At 57.3% G+C, this 19,717-nt stretch overlaps 1 protein-coding gene across 1 annotated transcript in view; it reads left to right on the top strand.

Annotated features, from left to right (window-relative positions):
- Nucleotides 1-18,644, top strand: part of ITGB2 (integrin subunit beta 2) — a 30,577-nt gene extending 11,933 nt beyond the window's left edge. The window contains exons 2-16 of the mRNA XM_052639298.1: nt 870-930; nt 1,268-1,356; nt 6,811-6,991; nt 7,982-8,152; nt 8,312-8,553; nt 9,412-9,567; nt 10,549-10,644; nt 12,413-12,502; nt 13,202-13,342; nt 14,765-14,952; nt 15,038-15,282; nt 15,479-15,698; nt 15,888-16,090; nt 17,850-18,016; nt 18,203-18,644. Coding sequence (XP_052495258.1) covers nt 873-930; nt 1,268-1,356; nt 6,811-6,991; nt 7,982-8,152; nt 8,312-8,553; nt 9,412-9,567; nt 10,549-10,644; nt 12,413-12,502; nt 13,202-13,342; nt 14,765-14,952; nt 15,038-15,282; nt 15,479-15,698; nt 15,888-16,090; nt 17,850-18,016; nt 18,203-18,265 — 2,310 coding nt within the window. The 5' untranslated portion in view covers nt 870-872 and the 3' untranslated portion in view covers nt 18,266-18,644. The remainder of the gene's footprint in view (nt 1-869; nt 931-1,267; nt 1,357-6,810; nt 6,992-7,981; nt 8,153-8,311; nt 8,554-9,411; nt 9,568-10,548; nt 10,645-12,412; nt 12,503-13,201; nt 13,343-14,764; nt 14,953-15,037; nt 15,283-15,478; nt 15,699-15,887; nt 16,091-17,849; nt 18,017-18,202) is intronic.
- Nucleotides 18,645-19,717: the final 1,073 nt, after the last annotated feature.

The raw sequence follows: 19,717 nt of genomic DNA, 5'->3' as shown, positions 1-19,717 counted from the left end.
TCAGTCCTCAGGATCCAGTCGGCCGGGGCCGTGTGTTCATGGTCATCATTCAATCAGCTTCTTCTGTTTGGTGGGGATTTTAGCATCTGTAAAACAACCCAGGAAGTGTCTCAGAGACTGTTATCTAGGTACTTCAGGGAGAAACTAAACCTTCTGTGACTGCCACATGGCTGAATTACTGTTTAAATTCTTACCAGTTCTCCCGGCCCAACTGCTGCTGTCATTACACATTCACATCCTTCGGATCATTAATTCTCCGGCCAGGCTTCTGTGACTCAGGGGAGGCCTGGGAGACCACAGCTTTTCTGTAAACAAGAGGCAGGCAGAGGATGGGGTGGGCAGGGCCTGCCCAGTCACACCTCCTCGCCCTGGGGGCAGGCGTCCAGCAGGAAGTCAGCCAGCCCAGTCCTGGTGCTGCAGAAGCTGAGTTCACTTCTCTCCAAATCCTGGTTCTGCCTCCTGCCAGGAGGCCTGGGCACACCGAGTCTCTGCTCCAAGCTCAGCTCAATTCACTGAGGACTCAGGGCCACAAAGGTCACACAGGGCCCTGACCCAGAGCATGCCACCCCTCAGGCACACCTGTGTGGTGTGTGTGTGTGTGTGCACGTGTGTGTCGCTGGCAGGAGGCCCACTCCCTGCTCATCCTTGGAGGTCCGGATGGCTCAGCGGAGTGGAGCACACGTGACCAGCTCAGGCCTCCTCCCCTGCTGGTCACACAGCCTGGGCGAGGGGGTCGGGGAGACTGACCTGTGTGGGCCCCACCGCACCGCTGAGCAGCCTTCAGCAGCTGGGACCGGGCCTCCCAGCTCTGTGTCTCCAGGCCCAGAGTCTGGGGTCTGAGGCTGTGTCACTGCCCCTTCCCTCCACAGGACATGCTGCCCCAGCGCCCCCAGCTGCTATTCCTAGCGGGCCTGCTTGCCCTCCAGTCCGGTGAGTCCCAAAGGGGCAGCTCCTCCCGGGAAGAGTGGGACCCACCCTCGCACCCTCCTGGACGGGGCCTTAGGAAGGGCCCTGCTCTGCCCCTCCCTTGCCCTTCTACCTGGGGCTGACCTGGGGCCCACCCTCCTGAAGACAGCATCCCGTGGGCCCTGGTTTCCTCCCTGCTTCCTGGTCCTCCCATTGGCTCTCCTTCTCCACTCTCCCTGCGTACGGGCTTGGTCATCCATTCACAGCCCTCAGCCCTTCATTGCTGCCCTTGGAGGGCCCGCCATCTCTGGGAGAGGGGGGTCACCAGTGCCGGCTCACCAGCCCGTGTCTCTCTCCCCAGCCCTGTCCCAGGAGTGCACCAAGTACAAGGTCAGCACCTGCCGGGACTGCATCGAGTCGGGCCCCGGCTGTGCCTGGTGCCAGAAACTGGTAAGAGCCTCGCTGAATGGTGTCAGCCACCCTGAGGGTCCTCGCACCCAGCCTGCCCTTCCCCTCTTCCCTCCTCCTGGGCTGGAGCCAGCCCCTTCTCTGCCTCTGACACTGCCGGCCCCCAGGAGCACCGTCACTCTGCTTCCTAGTGGGGCAGGGGCAGGCCAGGGACGCAGCGTTGTCAGAGAGGCAGACAGACAGGCAGACACAGTGGTGTCCCCAGGCAGCCCAGCCGAGGCAGATCTAAGTGAAGCTGCTGGGTCGGGCCAGGTGCAGCTCGTTGGGCCCTGGAGGCAGGAACCCTGGGCCAGACAAGGGAGAGATACATGAGGGCGGAGCTGCTGCAGCCCGGTTCCCCGCTAGCCATCCGCTCCCAGAACCGGGAGGAGTGGGGAAGCTCCCTACTGGGTCCTGAACTCTCTGCTTGCCTTACTTCATGTTTCACTTGCAAGACCCTCTGAGGAAAAAGGCAAAGGCCCAGGACAGGATGTAGGGGAGCTCCACCTCCTCCTGGAGAGGACCCCTTCCCTGGGGACCCCCAAGATTCTGACCATTCCCTCCTCCTGGAGATCCCTGAGGTTCAGACACTGCAGATCTGTTTGGAAACACATGCGTGCACACACATTATTATTATTTCTCAACTGTTTGAGAGTAGGTTGCAGACACAAGCCCCTTTGTCCCTTAAGGTTTCCAGCGATTTTCTCAAAAACAAGGTATTCACTTACAAAACCGCAATGCATTTATCAAAGCCTGGAAACTTAACACAGTACTTTACTCTGATCAAATTTACACACCTCGGGGATTCCCTGGTGGCCCAGTGGTTAACAGTCCACCTGCCAATGCAGAGGACACACATTCAATCCCTGGTCTGGGAAAATCCCACAGGCAGTGGAGCAGCTAAGCCCGTTCACCACAGTTCCTGAAGCCCACGCCCAGCAAAGGCCCAGTGCAGCCAAAATAATAAATAAGTAAAATAAATAAAAAGACAAACTTATACACTTAGACAAATTTTGCCAATTGTTCCAATAATGTCTTTGCTCTCATCCCTGCCTCACTGGTCAATATTATAATCCAGGATCGCAGATTGCATTCAAATGTCTCTTTATCTCCTCAAACCTGGAACTCTCCTCAGATTTCTTTGTCTTTCACATCCTTGACATTTCTCAGGAGTGCAGAACAGCACTTCTGCAGAAGGTCCCGCGTGTGGGTTTGTCTGGTGTTCCCTCTGACACGGCCTGGGGTGGGCCTTTCAGCAGGAACCCCACGCAGAGCTCCTGCTGTCATTCTGTGTGGGCGATGACAGCCTATACCACTCAGTGGAGGGAAACGTCTGCCAGATGCTCCACCGTGGTGTCAGTATTTCCCCCTTGCAATTAGTAATTTGTGGGGAGATACTCTGAAGCCAGGAAGCACTCTACTTCCCTTGAAGCCTACACCCACTCACTCTACCGTCCATCAGTTGATGGGAGCCCGAATCAGTTGTCACTGGGATGGTTGCAGAACGGTGGCACTCCTGTTCATGACTCCCTCCAATGGCTCCTAACGTAAGAGGAATATTTCCTTCCTGCAATCTCCTTCTCTCTTTCTCATCGGTGTGGACCCATAGATGTTTCTGTTACTCCGTAGTTTATAAGCTATCACTTTCGCTTTGTCATTTTGAAGCTCAAATTGTTCCCCATTTGGCTATGGGAGCCCTGGGGCTAGCCCTGTGCCCGACTAGCATACCCCAGTATCACTTCCTGAGCTCTCTCTCTGGGATTAGCAGGCGCTCCTGGCCCCTTGGCACTTGCTTGGCCCCCACCAGAGGGTTCCTGGTTCCCTTCATGAGAAGCCAGGCTCCCAACATTCACAATACATTTCCCCATTTCCTCCTCCTTTGACTCTGGGGAAGTGGTTACAGAGTTGCTACCCGCAGCACTGCAGGGAGGAGATGGGTGTGGTCTGCGTGCTCTTCTGTTACCAGCAGGCAGTCACAGTCCAGCTTGCAAAGTCCCTCCTCAGGGTGGATTTCTCCCTTCCCTCCTGTGAGCTTCTTGTTTGCATCTGAAATGCAGTTAGGTTAAACTGCTTCTGAGCACATTCCATTTTAGGGATTTCTTCCCTCCCCATTCCTGTTAATTTTATTTCCCTAATACTTAAAGTGGGCTTCCCAGGTGACTCAGTAGTAAAGAATCTGCCTGCCAGCACAGGAGATGCAAGAGATGCCGGTTCTATCCTTGGACCAAGATGATCCCCTGAAGGAGGAAATGGCATCCCACTCCAGTGTTCTTGCCTGGAGAACCCCATGGACAGAGAAGCCTGGTGGGCTACAGTCCATAGGGTCACAAAGAGTCAGACTCGGCTGAGCCACTAAGCACGCTCGCAGGCACTCAGCAATTAAAGCATTACTAGGGCCTCAAAAGATCACGGCATCTGGTCCCATCACTTCATGGGAAATAGATGGGGAAGGAAACAGTGTCAGACTTTATTTTTTGGGGTTCCAAAATCACTGCAGATGGTGACTGCAGCCATGAAATTAAAAGACGCTTACTCCTTGGAAGAAAGGTTATGACCAACCTAGATAGCATATTAAAAAGCAGAGACATTACTTGGCCAACATAGGTCTGTCTAGTCAAGGCTATGGTTTTTCCAGTGGTCATGTATGGTTGTGAGAGTTGGATTGTGAAGAAAGCTGAGCGCCGAACAATTGATGCTTTTGAACTGCGGTGTTGGAGAAGACTCTTGAGAGTCCCTTGGACTGCAAGGAGATCCAACCAGTCCATTCTAAAGGAGATTAGCCCTGGGATTTCTTTGGAGGCAATGATGCTGAAGCTGAAGCTCCAGTCCTTTGGCCACCTCATGTGAAGAGTTGACTCATTGGAAAAGACTCTGATGCTGGGAGGGATTGGGGGCAGGAGGAGAAGGGGACGACCGAGGATGAGATGGCTGGATGGCATCATGGACTCGATGGACGTGAGTCTGAGTGAACTCTGGGAGTTGGTGATGGGCAGGGAGGCCTGGCGTGCTGCGATTCATGGGGTCGCAAAGAGTCGGACACGACTGAGCGACTGAACTGAACTGACTGAGGGTCTCAAAAGTGAAGACAGTACCGAGGCAGCTCAGGAAGCCCTCTAATGGCCACGTCCCTTTAGCCTGGCCCTGCCCCCTGAGCTCTCTGGCCTCCTTGTTGGTTGTTCAGGGGCTCAGTCATGTCTGACTCTGTGACCCCATGAACTGCAGCTCAACAGGCTTCCCTGTCCTTCACTATCTCCCAGAGCTTGCTCAAACACATGTCCATTGAGTCTGTGATGCCATCTCATCCTTTGTCGTCCCCTTCTCCTCCTGTCTTCAATCTTCCCCTGCACCAGGGTCTTTTCCAATGAGTCAGTTCTTTGTATCAGGTGGCCAAAGTATTGGACCTTCAGCTTCAGCATCAGTCCTTCCAATGAATATTCAGGCTTGATTTCCTTTAGGATTGACTGGTTGGATCTCCTTGCAGTCGAAGTGACTCTCAAGAGTCTTCTCCAACACCACAGTTCAAAAGCATAAATTCTTCAGCTCTCAGCCTTCTTGATGGTCCAACTCTCACATCCATACATGACTACTGGGAGCTTTGACTATACACAACTTTGTCAGCAAAGTAATGTCTCTACTTTTTACTATGCCGTCTAGGTTGGTCATAGCTTTTCTTCCAAGGAGCAAGTGTCTTTTAATTTCATGGCTGCAGTCACCATCTGCAGTGATTTTGGAGCCCAAGAAAATAAAGTCTGTCACTGTTTCCCCATCTATTTGCCATGAAATTATGGAACTTGATGCTATGCTCTTAGTTTTTTGAATATTGAGTTTTAAGCCAGCTTTTCCACACTCCTCTTTTACCTTCATCAAGAGGCTCTTTAATTCTTCTTCACTTTCTGCCATAAGGGTGGTGTCATCTGCATATCTGAGGTTACGGATATTTCTCCTGGCAATCTTGATTCCAGCTTGTGCTTCATCCAGCCTGGCATTTCGCATGATGTATTCTGCATATAAGTTAAATAAGCAGGGTGACAATATATAGCCTTGATGTACTCCTTTCCCAATTTGCAACTAGTCCGTTGTTCCATGACTGGTCCTAACTGTTGCTTCTTGACCTGCATACAGACTTCTCAGGAGGCAGGTAAGGTGGCCTGGTATTCTCATCTCTTTAAGAATTTTCCACAGTTTGTTGTGATCCCTATACAGTCAAAGGCTTTAGCGTAGTCAATGAAGCAAAAGTAGATATTTTTCTGGAATTCTCTTGCTTTTTCTACGATCCTAGGTATGTTGACAGTTTGATCTCTGGTTCCTCTGCCTTTTCTAAATCCAGCTTGAATATCTGGAAGTTCTCAGTTCATGTACTGTTGAAGCGTAGCTTGGAGGATTTGTAGCATTACTTTGCTAGCATGTGCTGCTACTGCTGTTGCTAAGTCGCTTCAGTCGTGTCCTACTCTGTGCGACCCCATAGATGGCAGCCCACCAGGCTCCCCCGTCCCTGGGATTCTCCAGGCAGGAACACTGGAGTGGGTTGCCATTTCCCTTCTCCAATGCATGAAAGTGAAAAGTGAAAGTGAAGTCGCTCAGTCGTGTCTGACCCTTAGCAACCCCATAGACTGCAGCCTACCAGGCTCCTCCATCCATGGGAGTTTCCAGGCAAGAGTATTGGAGTGGGTTGTCATTTCCTTCTCCGTGCTAGCGTGTGAGATGAGTGCAATTGTGCAGTAGTTTGAACAGTCATTGGCATTGCCTTTTGGGATTGGAATAAAAACTGACCTTCTCCAGTTCTGTGGCCACTGCTGAGTTTTCCAAATTTGCCAGTGTGTTGAGTGCCTCCTATCAGGCCTCCTGTCTGGTTGTTATCCCCTTGTCTCCCCCTGTGGGAGGAAGCCGGACCCACCAATGCGGCCCCTTGGCTCTCCCTGCCGCAGCGACATCCAGGGGGCCTTCATGGGGGCAGAGTGGTCACCAGGAAAATGCCCTGTACCCAGGACCCCCACGCTCCCCCCTGTCTTTTCCTTCTGATCTGCTTGGCCCAGAGCCCTGGCCTCTATTCCAGGTTCCCAGGGTGCCTAGACATTAACTGGTGGGCCAAGAGGGGCACCCGCATTCCGTCAGGAGAGAGCCACTTCCTTCCAGGAAGGCACTGCTGAGGAAGGGGTTGAAAACCTGGGCCGGATGCTCGATTGGCCATGGAGGGTACCCATGGGTCCGCCTGGAGCTGAGATGCTGGCCTTGAGCCGCTTCCACTGCTAGAGACTGTGGGGAGACGCCCACTGGCGCCAGGCTCTCCTGCGACCCCGAGCCTTGTGAAGAAGCTGCCCAGCAACCCCCATCCCCGCCTCCCCACCCAGAGACCTCTTCCTGAACAGCGGGGCAGATGAGGGGGTCAGCCTGGCACGGCACCCACAGTGTAGCCTCCCATATTTCCTCTGTGCTACCCCTGACCCCTGCCTCCCCCAGAACTTCACAGGGCAAGGGGAGCCCGACTCCACTCGCTGTGACACACGGGCGCAGCTGCTGTCAAAGGGCTGCCCAGCTGATGACATCATGGAACCCAAGAGCCTCGCTGAGACCCGGCAGAGCCAGGCGGGCAAACAGAAGCAGCTGTCCCCACAGGAAGTGACTCTCTACCTGAGACCAGGTAGGCTTGGCTGGCTAGGGGTGGGCCGGCCCTGATGGTGCGTGTATCCATGTGTCCCTGCCCCAGGAGGATGTCCCCAACGCCCCATCTGCAGCTGGTGCCTAGTCTCGCTTTTAGCGCTGAGTTCTGCGTCCTGAAAAAAGGGAGAATAAACCATCTGGAAAACACTCCCGTATCCCTCTCTCAGAAGAGGAGGTATTTTTGGCCCAGTGAAGGCTCTGATAAGGCCTGTAAACTAGGAACCCAAGTAAACCTTTGAATCAGTGTTGCCTACCTGACTTGACCACTGACCCAGGTTTAGGACACAGCTCCCTGTTAGCACTTCAAGAAACACCCTTCAGGAAGGTGGCTTGGTGGAGCAGCAGGGGGTTATGGTGAATGGGCCTGGGCAGGGCTGGGGCGGCCACATCGGGGAACTGGTGCTGGAAGGCGGGCTGGCAGAGGGGACTTGATTGTCACGGCTTTGTCGAGCACCAGCTGTGTACCAGGCAGCTACCTGAGAGCTGGGGACACAGGCTATTTGTACTGACAAGGAAAGAAGTCATTACAAGTGCAGGCGGTGATTAAGACGACGAGGAGCAGAAACCAGGGCGGCTGTGATTGAGGAAGGCAGGGGGGGTGTCCCCAGGATGGCCAGGGAGCCCTTTCGCGCACCAGCAGGTTTGCTTAGCGGCTGGTGGTAGAGAAGGTCTTGCCGGGGAGACCCAGAGAGATCCAGGTGGAACTGAATCTCAACAGTGCTGAATAAACAATGAGCACTTCTTCTAGCTTCTTGTATCCGGCACACCTTGTATCCAGATGGTCTTCTATGTCAGAACGTGTGCTTTACCTGAAAGCGGGATCTGAATAGGCGTCCTGCATTTTATCCACCAGCCTCAGCGAATCGGGGAGTCCTGAGGGTTCTGAGGCCTGCAGAGGCATCAGTGCCCCCCAAACCCCCCCACCCACAGACCAGGTGGTACACCCTGACTCTCTCCCGAATCCTGGCAGGTCAGGCAGCTGCGTTCAACGTGACCTTCCAGAGGGCCAAGGGCTACCCCATCGACCTGTACTATCTGATGGATCTCTCCTACTCCATGGTGGACGACCTCGCCAACGTCAAGAAGCTGGGAGGTGACCTGCTCCGGGCCCTCAATGACATCACCGAGTCGGGCCGCATCGGTGAGGCAGCTACTCCATCTTCCCCTGAACCCCCAAGCCCCGGTCCCAGGCACCTCTGCACCTCTGCACCCCGAGGGCAGGGTGCCAGGCCCCTCCCCACGTGCTGGGCCTTCCTACCCCGCTCTGGTAAGAGGCTCACGGCCCCCCACTGTCCCCCAGGTTTCGGGTCCTTCGTGGACAAGACTGTGCTCCCCTTCGTCAACACGCACCCCGAGAAGCTGAGGAACCCCTGCCCCAACAAAGAGAAGGAGTGCCAGCCCCCGTTCGCCTTCAGGCACGTGTTGAAGCTCACCGACAACTCCAAACAGTTCGAAACAGAAGTCGGGAAGCAGCTGATCTCGGGGAACTTGGACGCCCCTGAGGGTGGGCTGGACGCCATGATGCAAGTGGCCGCGTGCCCGGTGAGGCTCCGTCCTGAGCAAACCTTCCGAAGCCCAAATACGAGGAAATGACCCTGGAAAGCAAGACCCCTTTGCCGCCCGATCCTGGTAGTCCCCCGACTTCCAGAGTCCCTCAGAGAATAAGGGTGTCCTGGCCAGGCTCGCCCACGGTTACATGGTTTCGGTGTCAGTGCCGGCCACTCCCCGGCCACCGCTGACCCCTCGCCACGTGGTCCTGTCCCGCGCTGTATCTGTGACGTCAGTGTTACAGTGCATCGATCCCATTTAGCCACGCAGCCCTGTCGCCTTCACAGATGGGATCCCAGCCTTCCAGGTGCTCTGGTCCCTGGGCACACCGCCCTGCCTTACAGACCCACACGTTCACGTCTGTGTGATTATCACAGTTCGTGACGCGTGTTGCTGATGTGCGCGCCTCCATCACCCCCTCACCCCAGTGTCCACCGCTTTCCTCTGTGTTGGCAGTGCTTTTCCGCTGAGATAATCATTTCTAAGTATTTTTTCTTCTTTGGGAGCATCTCCTTAGGAGGTGCTCCCAGATCTGAGCTGACTGGGCATGGAAGACGCAGTGTTCAGATGTGAACGTGCTTTCCTATCCCCTCGGCGTCCCCTCCCGCCCAGGCATCAGGGAGGCTGTCACCCTGCAGACACTTCTCGGGTTCCACTGGGCGCTGGAATCTGCAGCAGACACGGGGCCCTGAGTCAAGCAGCTGGGACCTTCTGTGGTCCCCGTGCTCCCTAGAAAACCCAGGTGTTGGGGGCACGCGAGGCACCCCTAGCAAGCTCAGCCTTGGCTCCTGAAGTCTGTGGGGGCCCTGCTGGGGAAACCAAGACAAGTCACCCCCACCATTTCCTTGTCAGGAGGAAATTGGCTGGCGCAATGTCACCAGGCTGCTAGTGTTCGCCACAGACGATGGGTTCCACTTTGCGGGCGATGGAAAGCTGGGTGCCATCCTCACCCCCAACGATGGCCGCTGCCACCTGGAGGACAACCTGTACAAAAGCAGCAACGAATTTGTGAGTGCAGTGTCTTGGGGTGGGAGTTGGGAGGGTGTGGGTCTGCCCCAGGGGAGCAGGGATGCAGGCTCACTCCCAGCCTGGGGTTCAGAGGGGCGGGAAGGGGCCCTTGCTCCCAGGGAGGTGCTTTAATGGCACTGAGAGGGCAGAATTCCCTGGTCTGCTGGCATCATAATCCCTGGAGCTGCAGAGGATTTCAGAGATGGGACCCTTGGGGCCCTCCACCTGCGGCCTGCAGACTTGAGGTGGGAGGTGGTGCTGGCACCTCTCAGGGGCCCCCCAACTGGGACAGGATGAATGTGACATCTGAGGTTCCTGTGAGCTTCTGTCTGAAATTGTACATGAGACGGCTAAGAAAATAGGCGCCACTGTGCTGTTCCCCACTGGCTCAGCGGGTGAAGACTCCACCTGCAAGGCAGGAGACATAGGAGACATGGGTTCGATCCTTGGGTTGGGAAGATCCCCTGGAGGAGGAAATTGCAACCCACTCTGCTGTCTATGGGGTCGCACAGAGTCGGACACGACTGAAGTGACTTAGCAGCTGGTATCCTTGCCTGGAGAATCCCATGGACAGAGAAGCCTGGCGGCCTACAGTCTATGGAGTCGCACAGAGTTGGACATGACTGAGTGGCTAAGCGCATGCTGGGGTGCAGCATCTGTGATCTCGGCCCTACAGCTCAGACACAGCAAAGTGTTGCTCACTCATCTCCACGCTGAGGGTCTGTGAGCCGTTACTTGCCACTGGACTTCTTTTTTGGTGCATTGATCAAGAAGCATACCACAACTTTTAATATTGTCCGTTTCCCTACTAATCCCATTCTCTTACGTGTTTGCAAACGTCACTGGGAACAGCCCCATCACGGCGCATGCAGGCAGAGCCTCTGCACTCTGGGCAGTCACTTCTGCCTGGAGGAGCTGTCGGGCAGCCTGGATGGCTTGTACCCAGCCTCAGGGCCATCTAACCGGGGGCCTCCTCTCTAGGACTACCCATCGGTGGGCCAGCTGGCACACAAACTGGCAGAAAGCAACATCCAGCCCATCTTCGCGGTAACCAAGAAGATGGTGAAAACGTACGAGGTAAGTGGGCTTGAGCAACCTGGCAGGACAAGGTGTTGCAGCTGAAGAGTGACTAAATCTGAGCTGATCACACTGAGGGCTGCTTCTGCACTGGGTGCGCTGGCCAAGGCCATGTGGGTGCCCCAAGCAGTGAGCACTGTGGAGGAGGAGCTGACAGGTCCCTGTGGCTCAGTAATCCTGTTTTTGCTACAACATAGCAAACCCTTTGAGTCTGCAGGTCCCATTCTTCACATCAGGAAAAGTTTTGTGTCCACGTACATTTGCACATCAGCACTTCTCCCCTCTGCCCGTCACTGGAGGGCTGTTTTACTTGCTGTCTTGTGTTTTCGTCTGCTGGGCTCAGCGTGGCAGGCTCTCTGGCTGCTATGGGCTGGGGGCACCTCCTGGCCCCTCTCCTCCCCTAAGTCCCAGGCTCCTTCCTCTTGCCTGTGACCTGCTGTGCCTGTGTGCGACATTTGCAGGCCTGATGGTGGGACCAGCCACACTCGCTGTCAGCATTCGGGGCCCCACCTTGGGCACAGGATGCAGGGGACGACGAGGGAGGAGGGACAAGTGGCCAGGGGCGGGTGGTGGGAGCTGGCCAAGCCACAGGGACAGTGCAGGGCTGATGGTTGGGTGCAGCTGAGAGACCACCGCCCGCACAAGTTGCCTGAGTGCCGGCAGGTCAGTCACCGTGTCCCCAACTGTATTACCGGGCGCGGCAGTCTCTCCTCACTGAGCGGCAGCATGGGTCCCAGCACTTTGCTTTGAGGAGCAGGACTCATATCCCAGAAGGCAGTGTGGTGAGAGGGCAGGAGCCGGAGATGGAATACATGGGCCCCGGACCCTGCTCCCCGACAGCAAGGGCGAGGCCCCGGGCAGTCTCAGGCCTCGCTGAGCTTCAGCTTCCTGCTCCCATTCCTGGGGCTCCCGGGGGTTCTAGAAGGTCCAGGGTCTGTGTGGACAGTTTACGCGGGACCCTCAGTACATGTTTCTGCTCTGAGTGGAGAGCAGGTGGCTGGGAGGACTTCCCAAGCCCCAGCGGGGTCCTAAGCTAGGAGCTAGGAGCATCACCCGCTCGGTGATGGAGGCCCAAGGTGGGTGGCCAGGTTGTAATGGTCCTCGTGAGCCACAAATGAAGGGGACTGGACTCCATTCCAGGGCATCACAGCAGGGTTGGGGGCAGGGACATGGCCCAGCCCTCCGCTCTGCAAGATAGAGTGATGGTGCAATTTCTTGTGAAAGATACGCTAAGCGGGGGGGAGGCGGTGGTGGCAGAGGGCACAGATGGTGCTGGAGGCTGGCCCCAGGCTTGCCTGCATGACCCAGTGCTCCGGCCTGCCTACACAGAGCAGTACCTGGACTGCGTGTGGCCCTGCCTGCCAGAGTCAACCGGCACGCTGTTGCCTAACGCAGCCATTGTCGAAATTGGCTCGTTCACACGCTCGGCACACGTGCTTCCTGACTTTGTGCCACGTTTTACGATGACCTGTGCCCTTGGTTTGTTTGTGCCTGTCACATCTGCGATGTGGGATGGGCCCCTAGCTGTGGCACGTCTTCCCGGCTCTGCTTTCAGTGACCAGCTTGAAATACCCAGGGGGAAGTAGTTTTACCAAGTCAGTGTCTGCCCGCACAGCGCTGACCATGCGCACAATGAGAAGTCGGCAGCGAGGGGAGGGTTGTCTGGGCCATCTCACCAGCAGGAAGGGCTGTGAGAGAACCGGGTGGGCACTGCGGCGCCTTCAGCCCCATGGTTCTGGCCACGACCACTTGTGTTCTGCCCCGGCAGAAGCTGACAGAGATCATCCCCAAGTCTGCAGTCGGGGAGCTGTCTGAAGATTCCAGGAACGTGGTGGAGCTTATCAAGAGTGCCTACAATGTGAGTCCCCCAGGCAGTCAGTGAAGACGGGGTCCCCACCGTAGGTCAAGAGGAGGGTGGTCTGGTGCGGAGAGCCCCGGCCTTGTCTGGCCACACTCGGGCACCTCCCCTGGGCAGCAATGTCCTCCCTGGTTAATGGCACGGTAGGTGCCACCCCAGGCCCTCCTGCACTTGGCTGGAACATGAGCGCCAAGCCGTCTCACAGCCGCAGGGCCCGAGGGCCTCACGGGCACAGCTCGCTGGGCACACCAGGAAGCGCTGGCACCGCTGGGTGAAGTCGGAGCCCCGGGGAGGAGCTCCGTCTGCTGTTCCTGCCCTGTTGGAGCCCTAAGCCCCAGCAGGCCCTCCCGAACTCCAGATGCTGCCCGGGAGGGGCTGTCTCACCTCTCTGTGTCTACCTCTGTGTCGCTCTGCCTTTCTCTCTCTGTGTCTGTCTCTCTCAGTCATGTGGACAGGTTTTCCAGCTCCTGCCCCGTGCTGGGGTTTCAGTGGTGAGTGGGCAGTTGAGCTTCTGTTCTCATGGGGCTGGGACCCGTCCCCACGTCCGTAGCCGCCACTGGCCTGTCTTGAGGGGCATGACATGGGTAACCTGGCACCCACAGAGCTCCCCATGGATGCGTGGTGGGTGGTGGGGGAGGTTAGAGGCATGCCAGCCGTGGCCTGGAAGATGGGTCTGATGGTGCTACTGTCTCCCCACAGAAACTGTCCTCCAGAGTATTCCTGGATCACAACACCCTCCCTGACACCCTGAAAGTCGCCTACGACTCCTTCTGCAGTAACGGGGTGTCACAGGTGGACCAGCCCAGAGGGGACTGCGACGGCGTCCAGATAAATGTCCCGGTGAGGCTCTCTCCCAGCCTCTGGAAGGGGCTCCCATGGGACAGCAAGAGGGTGTGCCCTGGCCAACGGCCTACCGGGGATCAGCTAGAGGTTGGGCCTGTCCACCTCCGGTCCAGTTCCTTCCCTTTAAAATCCACACACGCTGTGGCCTGATGGGGACAGACCCCTGACTGTGAGGACTGCAGCGCCCCCTGGTGGCAGATGCTGGGCATAGCCCCACACACCTAAAAAGGGCATTCCTTCCCCTCTGGGCATCTGCTTTGGTTTGATTTTCCTGAGTTTGTGGTTTTGTTTATTGTTATTATTGTTATGAATTTATTTGGCTGCATCAGGTCTTCATTGTGTCACGTGGGCTCTCCAGTTGTGGTGAGCGGGCTTAGTTGCCCCTTGGCATGTGGGATCTTAGTTCCCCAGCCTGGGGTGGAACCCAAAGTCCCCTGCATTGGAAGGCAGGTTCTCAACCCCTGGACCACGAGGGAAGTCCCTGTATTCTTGTTTTTTGACAAAGACATTAAAGCAGGGGCCACACAGATGATTACAAGCAGGCAGTGAGTTATTTCTCTAATAGTTTAAATTTGTCATGACCAGGAATGATTAATCATTTCCTTTCACCAGCTGTGAATTAATATTCAGCAAAATACTTGCTTTTATTTCTGAATGACATTGAAATTCTTTCAAATATGTGCCTTACTAAATGCATGTGAATTTTGACTGAAATCTGTGCCCCTCTTACTGGGGGATCCATACCCGAATGCGCTCAGTGTTGACTGCCTGATTCCTCCCTGATGCTTCCGCTCTGTCTTCATGTACTTGGTGGAGACTCACTTACTGTTGACCCGCAGTGAGGCTGAGCGGGTGTTCCCTGAAGCTCCCTGCGGGCTGAGCAGCAGAGCAGTGTAGGTGGGGGGACTCTGTGCTGCCGGCTCAGTTCTCCTGGGGCATTCAGGCTCAAGATACACCCTCACAGGCAGAATCTGGGACTTCCTATGGTATTCTGACATCTTAGCCTCCGGGCTTCAGGACAAAATACCTGGAGAAAATAGACATCATTTATTAATACAAAGTCACTTTAAAATCCCTTTAAGAGATGCGTGATTAAAAGAATTCTAAAGAGACCTCCGCGCAAGTCCAGGCCACCTGAGGATGGTGGGTGGGGGGAGCTGCGTGGGGGCGCATGTTTCAGCATCTCTGAGTTTCCAGCTGTCATCTTCTCCCTCATCTCCCTTCCTGAGCCCTGGAGCCACCTGGAATGTCCCTGTCCTTCCCCTCTCCCACCTCGATCCACTCCACCAGCCTGGCAGCGGAGGGCGGTGGCCCTTCCTCTTCTAGGCTGTGCCCTTGTCCATGCTGCCCAGAGGAGATCAGAGTAGGGTCATGACCCTGGGGTCCCGTGCTCACCGGAGCTCTACGTTCCCATGACAGATCACCTTCCAGGTGAAGGTCACAGCCACCGAGTGCATCCAGGAGCAGTCCTTCACCATCCGGGCGCTGGGCTTCACGGACACAGTGACCGTGCGGGTCCTTCCCCTGTGCGAGTGCCAATGCCGGGACGCCAGCAGGGACCGCAGCGTCTGCGGTGGCAGAGGCTCGATGGAGTGCGGCGTCTGCAGGTGAGGCCCCGCCCCGCCCCGCCCCCGGCGCCGGCGCGCGGAAGCAGGGTGCGCTTCGGAGGGCTCTGACCCCGCATTCCCGCAGGTGCGACGCCGGCTACATCGGGAAGAACTGCGAGTGCCAGACGCACGGCCGGAGCAGCCAGGAGCTGGAGGGCAGCTGCCGCAAGGACAACAGCTCCATCATCTGCTCGGGGCTGGGGGACTGCGTCTGCGGGCAGTGCGTGTGCCACACGAGCGACGTGCCCAACAAGAAGATCTACGGCCAGTTCTGCGAGTGCGACAACGTCAACTGCGAGCGCTACGACGGCCAAGTCTGCGGGGGCGACAGTGAGCGCTGGGGGGCCGCGGGGAGAGCCTCGGCCGCATGGGGCCGGGGGCTTTGGCCAGGGCGGGGCTCGGGAGGGACTGAGTCCGCGGCGGCCTTGTCTTCCAGGGCGGGGAGGGGGGAGTTCGGGCGCGGATGGGGTTCGGGCGCGGGCGGGGGCTGGGGCGGGACTGAGTCCGCGGCCGCGCTGTCTTCCAGAGAGGGGGCTCTGCTTCTGCGGCACCTGCAGGTGCAACGACCAGCATGAGGGCTCGGCGTGCCAGTGCCTCAAGTCCACTCAGGGCTGCCTCAACCTGGACGGCGTCGAGTGCAGCGGCCGCGGCCGATGCCGCTGCAACGTGTGCCAGTGCGACCCCGGCTACCAGCCGCCCCTGTGCAGCGAGTGCCCGGGCTGCCCCGTGCCCTGCGCGGGCTTCGCGTGAGTGTCCGCCGCCCCGCCGGTCTCGCACCTCCTTGCGGGTGGGGAGAACCACTGCCCGGCCCCGGGCGCGGGGCGGGGGCGCAGGCGCGGGCAGCCCGCCCTCTACAGAAGGCCCTGCACAAACCCGCCGCTCACGGCGGCCACTCCTCCCAACCCCGCCCGCGCTGACGCCCCGGCTCCCCCCAGCCCCTGCACCGAGTGCCTGAAGTTCGACAAGGGCCCCTTCGCCAAGAACTGCAGCGCAGCGTGCGGGCAGACGAAGCTGCTGTCCAGCCCGGTGCCCGGCCGCAAGTGCAAGGAGCGCGACTCCGAGGGCTGCTGGATGACCTACACCCTGGTGCAGCGCGACGGGCGGAACAGATACGATGTGCACGTGGACGACATGCTCGGTGAGCCCGGGGCGGGGGGGTGTCGGGAAGAGTCCCCCCCTGAGCCCCCACTCCCCACCCCCGGGCCCCGCATCTCTCAGCCCGCCCCCGCCGCACCCCCACCATACCCCGCCCCAACGCATCTCTCAGCCCGCCCCAGTCGTTGTATACCTGGTCGGGCGGGCTGTTCCACAGTAGCGCTTCCCCAAGCTGAGCGCTTCTGGAGAGTGGGTCCTGAGAGCCAGGCGGAGGGGACAGTGGGGACTCCAGACCCAAGTCCAGCCCTTGCCCTGGAAGGGCCCGCAGAGCTGCTGCTCTCTTCCCCAGATGCCCACTACCCGCCAGTCACCCGGCTCTGCCCAGGACCCAGAGACCAGCGCAGTCTTCATAGGTCCCTCCATGACACAGGCTGGGGACATATGAGCAGGTTCTGAGGGGCAAAGACTCCAGCGGAGCCTGTCTCTGAGGTCAGAGGTCAGAAGGTATCTCTAAGGAGGACAGTTGCAGATAGTTGGAGAAGGTCGGAGGTGCTGGGCTGGGCACTTAGCTCTGAGAGTCCAGGGGAGCCTTAGGTCTCTTCCCAGACATAAAAGGAGGCTGCCAACAGCTTTCAGAGGAGCACATGGCTTTCAGAAGCCGGGCATACACCTGGGAAGGACCACTGCCAGGTCCAGACACTGAGCAGAGCTGGGCTGGGGTCCTGGGGCGGTGGGGACAGAGCCTGCTCTGGAGTGTAGCTCTGGGCAGGATCGGAAGGGACAGGTGACAAGTGGGGGCAGAGGGTGGGTCAGTTTCAAGGAGGTACATTGAGTGATGATGACATTTTGAGTTGGAGGGACTTGGAACAATAGACCCCTGAGGAGATGGGTGTAAGGGTTGGAGCAGCAGGACCCGGAGCCATCTGGACCCCAGATCTGAGTACCCCGCCCTTCCCACTCAGAGAGGCTGAGGGTGCGGGCACAGGCTTCCAGGCCAGCCTCCAGGGTGACCGCAGCAGACACGTGACAGCTGTTCACACAGGTTCTTGCAAGACTGGGACCTGCTGCCGCTCCCCCTCCCCAGAAAAAGAGCCCCAGGAAGGCATGTGGGGCCCAGTCCCGTGTGTATCCCCAGGGCTGCAGAGCCCAGCCTGCTGGGGTGGAGGGCTCTCCCAGGGTTTCAGAGCAGATGTGCCGTCAGGTCTGGTTTGGGGCAGCTGTGGCTAAGGTGTTCAGTCTCTAAGGACATGAGGCTCCCTGGAAAGGCCAGGGTGGTGAGCGAGGGGGCACCACAGACTCCGGTGCCCTCCGCCAGGCAGACAGGGAGGGGCTCGCACCGAGCGCTGTGCCTTTGTTGACAGCCAAAGTGGGCATGCGGCTGAGACCCCCACCTGAGCTCAGCAGGAGGCTGGGTGCAGCCCCCTTGGGCACTGGGACCCCCCTCCCATTCCCAAGGCTGCTGCTGTGAGTCTCCCCGGGAATGCTTGCACGAGGAGAGTCCCCCCTAAACTCTGATACAGCGTGGTCTGGGTGGGAGGCCAGAGTCTGGCCCTGTTTACTGGCAACCCCGGGCCCCCCTTTCCTTCTCTGTAAACAAGGACCCTCTCGACTTCATTGGGAGCCACGGGGCCTGGCCTTGTGCTCAGCTCTGAACTCTCCTGGGCTGGGGGCCGGGGCCAGGGCTGGTTTGCTCACTACCTGCCACAGAGATCTGGCAGTGGGACCTTGACACAGTGCGGGGACGGGGCCGAAACCTGGGGCCTGGGAGCTGGGGCAGGCTTGACGCCCCATTTGTGCCTTAGAGTGTGTGAAGGGCCCCAACATCGCTGCCATTGTGGGGGGCACCGTGGGGGGAGTTGTGCTCGTCGGCATCCTCCTGCTGGCCATCTGGAAGGCCCTGACACACCTGAGCGACCTCAGGGAGTACCATCGCTTCGAGAAGGAGAAGCTCAAGTCCCAGTGGAACAACGTGAGTGGCCCCGGGGTCCCTGCGAAGGCGCACCTCCTACCCTCCAAGCCAAGGCGTCCCCACGGGAGTGTGCGCCTGCCCCACTCCCACCCCTGAACCTCGTCCACCCTCAGTGGACACTGTTGTGGCCCAGAGCCCAGCGCCTTCCTCCCTGTGCTGACAAGCCATGTTTGCTTTTCTCACCAGGATAACCCTCTTTTCAAGAGTGCCACCACGACAGTCATGAACCCTAAGTTTGCCGAGAGTTAGGGGTGCCTGGTGAAGACAAGGCCTTCTGCACCACCCAGACGGGAACATGCCCTCTCCTCGTCCCCTCCAGCAGGCTGACCGTGACCCTGCTGCTTAGTGGACGCAGCTGATGATGCTTGACAAGTTCACTGTTAACCAAAAATGCACTGCTTTTCCTGCCCAGCATGATGGGCGTGGCCAGATTATCCTATGGGCTCAGGGTAAGGGTCAGCTTCCCCCTTCTGATGTGAATGACTTTTGATAGCAAGTCAGAGAAGGAATTGCCTGCATTTTGTATGGTTACACACAGGTCCTTTGTAAAAATTAGCACAGCAATCTGATGAAGAATTATTTATGTGTGAACTTCTCAGGGTATGAAGTTACATCCCCTTGGTTATGCTGCCCCCAATCAATTAAAAAAAATCAATTAAATCCTCCTGTGTGGAATCTTTCATGGGAGCCAGGCTCTGATCCTCCGCCACTGCACTCTGAGGGTCCGCGTGGCCTCTGGGCCAGGGCATGGGGTTTCTTTTTCTCCTTCCTCACCTGTTGCTCATGCAAGCCTCTCTCTGTCCCTACCTGGGTCCCCCTCATAAGCAGCTTTGAGAAGGAGCAGCACCCCCGCACAAGGGGGTCCCGTTGTGGAGCCTGAGTGGGGCCAAGGCAAGATGGGATAGTGGGCACCTGTCCCCCTCTCTGCTGTCTGCACCTGCTCTCGGCTAATGATGGGACAGAGTTTGAGTGTGTTTCTCGTGGGCTGTTTTCTAGAGTGACCTGGAGGTCACGTTGACCCGACGTGTGATGACAGCAGGGGAAGGTCCCGCTGTGATCACCAAGACCTGTGTGTATGTGCCAGTCTCAGTATGCTTGGTATGGGTCAGGGTCCAGGTGTGGCCAGTGAGAGCCGTGAGGATGGGGCAGTCCTTGGATCCCCAAGGAAAGGGCCGTACTCCCGTAAGCTAATATTTTCTGGGACTTCCCTCGTCATGGAGTTGGGAGTCCTCCTGCCAGTGCAGGGGACATGGATTCCTTCCCTGCTCCAGGAGGATCCCACATGCCAAAGGGCAGCTGAGCCCATGCACCGAAACTACCGAAGCCTAGACACCCTAGAGCCTTTGCTCTGCAACAAGAGAAGCAGGCTCACTGCAGACAGAGAGCAGCCCCTGCTCTGTGCAACCAGAGAAAGCCCTTGGGCCGCAACAATGACCCAGCACAGCCAAAAATGAAAAACAACAAAAAAATACATCCTCTGAAACCCGGCCGATGCTGGCTCTCTTCATGTTACACAGATCTGAGAGGCAGACAGATGTTGAGTATGGAGTGCGTGTTTGGGAATATATATTCAAATGCATAGACATAGTTTCAGATGATATTTGCCCTTATTTTTCCCTAAAATATGTAATTCTTTATTAAAACCCCAGCATAATGCTTTGTTAAAAAGAACATCAGTTCATTCAAACAGCACTTATGAAG

The sequence above is a fragment of the Budorcas taxicolor genome, chromosome 1 (assembly GCF_023091745.1).
Source record: "Budorcas taxicolor isolate Tak-1 chromosome 1, Takin1.1, whole genome shotgun sequence".
Lineage (NCBI taxonomy): Eukaryota > Metazoa > Chordata > Mammalia > Artiodactyla > Bovidae > Budorcas > Budorcas taxicolor.
The sequence above is the reverse complement of the archived record's forward strand: the minus strand, read 5'-3'. Positions and strand labels throughout refer to the sequence as shown.